We start from the raw sequence: 8,961 nt of genomic DNA on the forward strand, positions 1-8,961 counted from the left end.
GCATGAGACAAGTAGACCTTTACTAAGGTAAAAAAAACAAACATACACCAGTATCTCAGCATTTTCAAATCGCACAGTCACAGCGCTGTCCACAAGACCTTTCTCACAACAAAAACCTGTGCGGCTGGGGGTCTTAGGATGACAGTGACACATTTTCTCTCTCAAGACAAAACCCATATGGCCAGATGTCTATTTAAAGAGTTATTGATGATGTAATCATCTATCCTCTATATACTGGCTGTGAACATATCCTATCCTTGCTGAGCTGCAGTGGGGGGGATAATAACATGATATAATCTATTTAATATGTATATCACTTTACACTAAAAAAGACCATAACCATAAGTCCATAAGACGATGGAGTTTGTCCGCCATGACTTACACTGGAATCACATAAACAAGAGATCTCTACACGGAGAGGAGGAACATTACAGCTACCAATGAGTCTGTCAATGTCCATATGGACATGTTACTGTCTTTAAATTAGACTGTTGTACTCTGATAAAAGACAGGTATATTGACCACCTCAACAGGCCTACAACTGAGCTGCAGAACTGCAACAAAGACGACTTGAGTGACTAAAGCAGACTCAATGAGTATTAGGATACCTAACCTGCAACATACCTGTATACTGAGTGATCACAGTTCTGTGGGCTCCTAAGGGACCAACACACTCACAGCTCTTGAGTGCTCACAACTAATGCTTGCTGCTGCCTCTTACAGACTACAGTATCAGGGTTTAGATCTCGCTCATTCAGGGCGTTGGCGAAATAGCTGATGATGAGGAGCCGTTAAAATAGTTATTTGGAATAAATTCACGTTTTTTACGTACAAGCTGAAAGGCTACGCTGTGGTGTGTGTGTGCGTGTATGTGTGTGTTTGTGTGTGTGTGTGTGTGTGTGTGTGTGTGTGTGTGTGTGTGTGTGTGTGTGTGTGTGTGTGTTTGTGTGTTTGTACAGTCTGGATAGAAAAAAAACAGGACAGTCTAATCTCTAATTGACAGCAATCTAATAATGATATTGACAGTCATGCAAGCAGGAAGTCGTCTAAGATGCAGTGTGTGGGCTAATAGTTGCTGCCATGCCCATTAACTTCTGCAACATATTGTAGCCCATAATTTGCACTCTAGGATTTGTCCATAAAGTACAAGAGATCAATCACTTTTCTTTCTTTTCCGTACAGGCCTTCAAAACATTATACAATTATTTGATAGAACGTAATATACAGAGGCTGCATCATATTGTCAAGTCGGAAACCCCTCAGACACAGCTCTTTAAATATAAAGATATTAAAACAAAACTAAATATAAAAAGCAAAACAGCTCTATTCTGAGCAGATAATATACTATGTACAGCAAATAGATAGATAGATAGATAGATAGAGAGAGAGAGAGAGAGAGAGAGAGAGAGAGAGAGAGAGAGAGAGAGAGAGAGAGAGAGAGAGAGAGAGATAGATAGATAGATAGATAGATAGATAGACAGACAGACAGACAGACAGACAGATAGATAGATAGATAGATAGATAGATAGATAGATAGATAGATAGACAGACAGATAGATAGATAGATAGATAGACAGATAGATAGATAGAGAGAGAGAGAGAGAGAGAGAGAGAGAGAGAGAGAGCGAGAGAGAGAGATAGATAGAGAGTCTAAAAAACCTCAAAGTTATTTTTTAAGCTACCGACTTCCATAAAATCATTCACAGCAATACGAACTTTTCAGTCGATTTCCACCCAGTTTCTATTGAGAAAAAGCACTTTAGATACAACTTTAACATATTTCGTTAACTCACCATCAGTTTTCCATCCTCGACAGGTGAACAATAAAAACAGCGTGGAAGAGCTTCAGTGTATAAAATGTTGTTAAAAATAAACCTGTCCGACCGTTTAAGGTGTTTTGAAGCTTCTCCCAGCGCAGAACTGGTCATTTCCACGAAAACCCAGAGAGAGAGAGAGAGAGAGAGAGAGAGAGAGAGAGAGAGAGAGAGAGAGAGAGAGAGAGAGGGAGAGAGCGTAGGCTTTTTCATACGCCCCTCCGTGCGGCAGAGTCTGAGTACTGTGCTGGTGTGCTTCCGGATGTTCCTGGGTACCAAGTGAGGGCAGATATGACAGAATGGCTGTGGGTATGATGTTGTGGTGGACATTATCGTGCGTAATTGTCGGGAATACAGGTGTTTGCAATCTGGCGTGAATCTAGAACTATCTGAAACTAAAAGCTTTAACCACAACTATGAATCTGATTGTGTTGTAAAACTATCTCTCTCTTTGTGTGTATGTGTGGAATAGGGTGTGTGTGTGCGTGTGATTGGGTTGCGGGGGTCGGTAGCTGGTGCCTACAGTTATTCAAACATCATTCTGGGCAAGTATTCAATGATTAGACAACACCAACTGCCTGTTGTCGACAGTCAGTGAGAACACAAGCAACATAACACAAGCAGATCGCAGAGGTATATCTGTATCTGCCTTTTATGTTTTGCATATGAGTAATAATTTTTTTTTTAAGTTTGGTGGATGACTTGACTGTGAGTTTGATTCCACCTGGTGGATACAAACAGCATCGTCAGGATTTGTAGCGCAAAGTATCACAAAGTTTCCAGAATGGAAAAACACACCTCCTAATCTGCAAACGACAACATATACATAGCCTAAACAATTTACAGGAAATATTTAAACTATTAAAAACAATGATAATTGAAAGTTTCAATTGCTAAAAGTGCATCGAAAAATATATATATTTTAAATTATACAAAAAATACAAATAATAAACAGGAACAGATTATTTGTATGACAGTTTAAATTATTTTAAGAAAACAGAATATAACGGTTTGGTCCGAGAAAATGTGCACCTGTGTACAATGTGTACAATGTGTACATGATATAAGGCAAATAATTATCATTCATTATATTATTAAAGTCTGTGAGAAGTATCAAAACAAATAAATATATATGTCTATATATGCCTATATACACCTGTTTACATACAGCCCATACATGATGCATAGAACGATGATGCTTTATCAATGTCTGCTTGTATATCTTGCTTATTTTCATTCCTTTATGTGTGGAAAAGTAGGCTTATTAAAATATCTATTTGCTGTCATTTTTTTGTCCACCACTGTTTTCTCTAAAACATGAACATGTTTTATTTTATTTTTTAAATCAGAAGAAACCTCTGGCCTAAATTCATAACATTTCTTATCATGAGAAATAGTTTTTTTTTCTATGCATTATATTTCTTATTCCTTCCTTTATCTTTAATCGTTTCCGTCCTTGAACAAAGAGCTCTTTTCAACAGTCAGTAAAATCCTTAAATCTTTTAATTCCTAATTTCCACGTATGTGTCAAGACATATTTTGGCATCAAGTGTCAAAGTGCAACCAGTTTCTCAGTATTTAGTTGAATTAACAGCTGTCTGCTGCAGTGTTAGAATTATAGGGTATAGTTTCAAAAGACAGTATTTATTACACCACTGCTGATTTGCATCACGTTACAATGCACAGGTTTGACGGGTGGAAAGTGCTCTGTGAATGTGGATTTTTAGAGTAGCCTAACAATGGCTCTGTTTTTGGAAAGATGTGTTGAATGTTTTGAATGTCATGTTTAATGCTGTGTCTCAAATTTAATCTAACTAAATTACCATTGAGGAATAAATTGGTATTAGGGTTGATATATATATATATATATATATATATATATATATATATATATATATATATATATATATATATATATATATATATATATACACATATATATATACATATATATATATATATATATATACACACAAATACACTGCCAGTGCTAGTGTCTTTTTCTTCATTGATTTGAATGTATGGTTCATGAAACACACTGAAATGCATGTCCATGCATACAAGTAGACACATCTTTGCACTGTGGCAATCACAGTATCTACAGTCATTTATAAGCTGAGTACAATCAATTGTGTTTTCATTATTAGGCCTTCTATCTGTTGCCTTATTTTTATTTTTTCATAAATGATGAGTCATGTTCCAGGCTTGCAGTGTGTAGTTCAACTTCGGGTGTTCTGGCCCAATTTAACCGCAGAAAATATCTGACCAGGGGCGCTATTGAGACGATTTAAGGCTTTCGTTGAGGAGGTTAGTTGAGAAAAATTGACAGGCTTTCTTTTTAAGTTTTTAAACTTCGGAGGAGACGTTGACAAAGAAGAACCACATCCGCGACCAGCAGGTGCTTAAAATGACCCCGCAGGTAAGTGATGCTATTGTTGGAGGGCACGAACAACAGGCGGATAACGGATAGTTTCTGTTGTTTCTAATTACTGCTCTGTGTCATTCTTTTCTAGCTAAACAATGAAGAAGGGACCATATTAATTGCTCCGCAAAAGGCTGCTGGACAACCAAGGGGTTCAATGATATCTGCGTCTTTTAATTTTATCAATTCCATTATAGGATCTGGAATAATAGGTTAATACTCACGCCATAATCGAAGTAGTTTATATTGTCTAACAAAACCTAATCATTGAATTAAATGCAATCGATTAAATGAATGATAGACTGTAGCCTTCACACTTTTAACACTAATATGACTCAGTTATATAATTAAAGAACGTTTGTTTTCATACCATTCAAGCCTTGCAGTGGTAAACTCTCCGTATCATATGACTGGCGCCTGTTGCCCTCCCCCCCCCTTATCCCCTTTAAGTCTTTCATCCTCAAAAAAAGCCTGAGTCATTATGCAGTATCACAAAGTAACTAAAAAAAACAGCATATAATCTGCATGCCATTTTTGATTGTAACAAACACTTTTTGCTTAACTATACAAAAAAACTATTTGAAATAAATTATCCAGTTGCAGTTATATATAGGCTATATATATATATATATATATACATATCTTTTAAAACATTTATTTTTTACCAGGTTTACCATATGCATTGAACCAGGCAGGGCTCCCCTTTGGCCTGCTGCTGCTGGTAGTTGTTGCGCTTATCACAGGTGGGTATATATTGAAGGCCTCATTATGAACAAGACATGAATTTATCATATGAGTAAAGTACTAACATTATGTTTTTATGTCATGGCAGACTACTCAATCATCTTACTAATTAAAGGAGGCAACCTGTCGGGGACAAACAGTTATCAGTCACTGGTGCAAAGAACATTTGGTTTCCCTGGATTTCTGATTTTATCTGGACTGCAGTTCTTTTATCCTTTTATTGGTGAGTCATTTATATATTATTATCATGTTGTATCACAATTTATAAGGTCTGACAAATTTTATTTTATTTGAACTATTTCTATTACATTCCTTTAGACTTTTGATTCAGCCTAAATAATACTACAGATATGAATAATAGAGTGATGCTTCACCTTTGTTTTCTTCCTCAGCAATGGTTAGCTACAACATCACCACTGGTGACACACTGACCAAAGTATTTCAGAGAATACCAGGAGGTATGCTGCATGCAGTATATTCCACCTCAAATACAAGACAAACAACTGCACTCATGCAATTCATCATACATTTGAACATGTACAGTGCATTTAGAATATTTGAATGTTTCATCGAGGCTGTATGCTATCATGTATTGTGTTTGCAGTTGGTCCAGATCACATACTTGCAGAGCGTCACTTTGTGATCTTGATATCAACCCTTGCATTCACACTGCCTCTCTCACTTTATCGAAACATAGAAAAACTTGGCAAGGTAAATCCGATTATTACACAGCTGTCAGTGTCATTTAGTGGTTTTAAAGCTGCCTGTAAAATAATCATGTGTGTTACCAGGTGTCCTTAATGTCAATGGTGCTGACATGTATCATCCTCATCATTGTAATCATCCAAGCAGCTACCTTTGGACCCCAAATGTATGAATGAATATTCTGCAATTTGCTAATCTAGTGTTTTTTTATTTAACTGTTCACCGTGGTGTTTGTTTTGTTATGAATACAAACTAAAATGCTATTATACAAACATAGTCATGTGTTCCTTGATGACTGAATATAAATATCACTCTCTAGTCCCCCTACAGAGAATTCATGGGCATTTGCAAAGTGGAATGCAATTCAGGCAGTTGGTGTGATGTCTTTTGGTGAGTTTGTCTGCATGATGCTGATGATGGAGCTGCATAGAATATGTCTAAAGTATACTGCATACACACATAAAAGCCAAGACGGCTGCTAGACGCATTATAATGATATAAAACAAATTGTGTAAATGAAGACAGATTATACACAAAACCCAGAAAACAGGATGAAATATGTATCCCCTCACCTGGGAATAGAGATCAAAGGCACCACCGTGGTGTGTCGTATATACATACTTCATACACTAGTACAGAAAGGGTGTATTGGGTGTATGAAGCTTTGTGGATAAAATCATGTTTCCAGCTGTTTTTTAAGAGATAAGACAACATCTGATCAAACCCATGTTTTCTACATGGTCAGCACCAAAGGCCTGACAAAGTACCTGGTGAAGAAAGTCAAACATCTCGCAAGCTAAACTATGTTTTTCTCAGAAGTTGGTGAAGACCAAAACAGAACAAAAATATCCGTCAATATTGGACTTACATTTGTAAGGAGGCCAAAAACCTGATTCAAATAGGATGATAATGTTGCTCTGTGTTTGCAAATTGTTCAAGTAGACAATTGTTAGTCATAACTAGTGAGCAAATGGCAGAGCTGTGAGTCTACTAGCTTGTTTTGGACTTGTTCTGCCCTCTAGTGGCCACACAATTGATGAACGCAGCTTTGATTTAATGTCATTAATGCATCTTATCAAGGGCTAAGTAAGGTGTGCCCATTCAGCACAAGACATGCATACACCTGAAATAAAAGCAGATTGAGGCTATTATACAGTACAACCCTGTCTATATATCGCTCTGTATATTACACAAAAAAATATGTGTTGTCTTATCCTTCTGAGTGAGACTCTGTCCTCCCTGTGAGTCCAGTCCACCAAGGCCTTTACACACATTGTGGTGGAACTGATGGCCTTAAGTCAAGTGCCTTGATGATAATATCTACTACTGCTACAAAGGAGGCAATTTAAATGGGGCTGTGCATTCTCTTAGGAAAATAGAGTGCTGTGTAGCTTAAACTAACAGGTGAAGTAGGAAGTTTCCCAGTCTTTAAGGGTATGGGCATGCTTAATTGCCCATCTATTCTACTCTTAAAATAGGAGCCAGACCCTCTTGGTTCAGACAAGGTAAAGAAGAGACAATACAACTAGTTCAAGTTCAAGCAAATAAGTAAAAACGCTTCAAACTGTTAATATTTGTCAGTGTTTTCCTTCTGTATGTTAATGGTACTCTGATGTTTTGTCCCTGTGTGTCTGTTCAGCGTTTATATGCCACCACAACAGCTTTCTTATCTATGGTTCTCTGGAGCAGCCCACGCTAGCTAACTGGACCCGGATCACCCACGTGTCTGTCGGCTCAGCGCTAATAATCAGTGCTGCATTTGCTGTGGCTGGCTATACCACCTTCACTGGCTACACACAAGGTGTCGATATATGAGAGATAATGATCTACACACCTCAATTGGAATTTCTTTGTCATATGACAAATGTGTTTAATGATCTCATATTTCCACTTCTTTTTAGGAGACATATTTGAGAACTACTGCAGAAATGATAACCTGGCAACATTTGGTCGCTTCTGTTTTGGCGTCAGCATAATAACCACATTTCCACTGGAGTGTTTTGTTACACGAGAGGTAAGTGATACTTTCTCTTACGCCGACCTAAAAGTTTAACAGTTAAACGTTTACATATGTGAGGGAAAGTGGAATTCTGAGGGTTTGAGCCGAGGACGTGGCTTTGTGACTAAATGAACAAAAGGAAAGTTTGGCACGTTACACCCAGCCACTCCTGCAGAGCTGCTCAGTAGGTAACAGTAAAACAATGTCAGCTGCAGAGGCTTGTCACTAAGTCCTCCTCAGGTGTGTGTGTGTGTGTGTGTGTGTGTGTGTGTGTGTGTGTGCGTGCGTGTGCGTGTGTGTGTGTTACCCACTCTCAACTCCAGAAAACTCCATGAAATGCGTAATTAAATCATTTCCAATATATAAATACTCTCTGTTGTTTTTCTTCTCAGGTGTTATCCAACGTCATTTGCAGTAGGGATCTTTCAAAAGTTGAATATGTGGCAATAACGTTTCTCATAGTTGGAGCTTGCGCATCAATATCTTTGGCCTATGACTGTCTTGGAGTTGTTTTAGAGCTGAATGTAAGTCATATCAAGTCTGAAGCAACATTTAATTTAGCTTTTTTCTTTAGCTTAATGGTATTCTCTTCTACCCTCCAGGGTGTTCTGAGCGCCACACCTCTGATCTTCATCATTCCATCTGCGTGCTTCCTCAAACTCTCCCCCGGCCGCTGGTTCCAGGGTGAAAACTTGTTACCCACTATCTTGATATTAATTGGCTTCTTTGTCATGATCACCGGTTTGACGATGACGGTCCTCTACCCTCAAGACTGTTCCCACGGCGTGGAGATGTTCTACTGTGCAGACGCCAATGTTTCTGGCACTGTACCACCTGTATGAAATCCACCAAATATTGAATTCACTTCTTTTTTTTTAAACACATGGCAAACAGATATGTAACTTTATGATCTGGTGCTCTTTTTTATGGTTTGGGCTATAGTCTCCTTAGTTCCACTCAAGAGAAATCTTAATGTTATACGATGCAATGATATTTTTGAAAACACCATGCAATATTACTTTATTTGCTTATATTGTATTATAGCAGCATATCATGGTTTTGAATTGAAATATTAAACAGTCACATACAGGCATAATGTTGAGGTGTTCACATACTTTTGGCTATATATTTTACGTGTTTTGTTTTCCCCTTTGGAATTAATAGTCTGTGTTTTTCATAATTATTTGTATTATTATTTGGAAGTGGTCGGTTCCATATCCAGCCACACGATGTCACTATAGACAAAGAAAACACATTTATTAAAAGGAAGTTCAAAA

General features: G+C 37.5%; 1 protein-coding gene across 1 annotated transcript; it reads left to right on the forward strand.

Moving 5' to 3' along the window:
* Positions 1-4,221: 4,221 nt before the first annotated feature.
* On the forward strand, positions 4,222-8,956 carry slc38a11 (solute carrier family 38 member 11). The gene is made up of 12 exons (XM_029459382.1): positions 4,222-4,233; positions 4,328-4,448; positions 4,905-4,979; positions 5,069-5,203; positions 5,373-5,438; positions 5,585-5,691; positions 5,772-5,851; positions 6,005-6,075; positions 7,325-7,486; positions 7,587-7,699; positions 8,077-8,208; positions 8,287-8,956. The coding sequence occupies exons 1-12, from the start codon at positions 4,222-4,224 to the stop codon at positions 8,524-8,526; spliced, it is 1,314 nt and encodes a 437-aa protein (XP_029315242.1). The 3' UTR covers positions 8,527-8,956.
* The last annotated feature ends 5 nt before the right edge of the window (positions 8,957-8,961 follow it).

Source organism: Cottoperca gobio, chromosome 21, assembly GCF_900634415.1.
Source record: "Cottoperca gobio chromosome 21, fCotGob3.1, whole genome shotgun sequence".
Taxonomy (NCBI): domain Eukaryota; kingdom Metazoa; phylum Chordata; class Actinopteri; order Perciformes; family Bovichtidae; genus Cottoperca; species Cottoperca gobio.

Excerpts from the sequence above, each read along its gene's own strand:
- slc38a11 (XM_029459382.1), top strand. Across the intron at positions 5,692-5,771 it reads ACATAGAAAAACTTGGCAAG|GTGTCCTTAATGTCAATGGT; the intron begins GTAAATCCGATT and ends GTGTGTTACCAG. Across the intron at positions 7,487-7,586 it reads CTTCACTGGCTACACACAAG|GAGACATATTTGAGAACTAC; the intron begins GTGTCGATATAT and ends ACTTCTTTTTAG.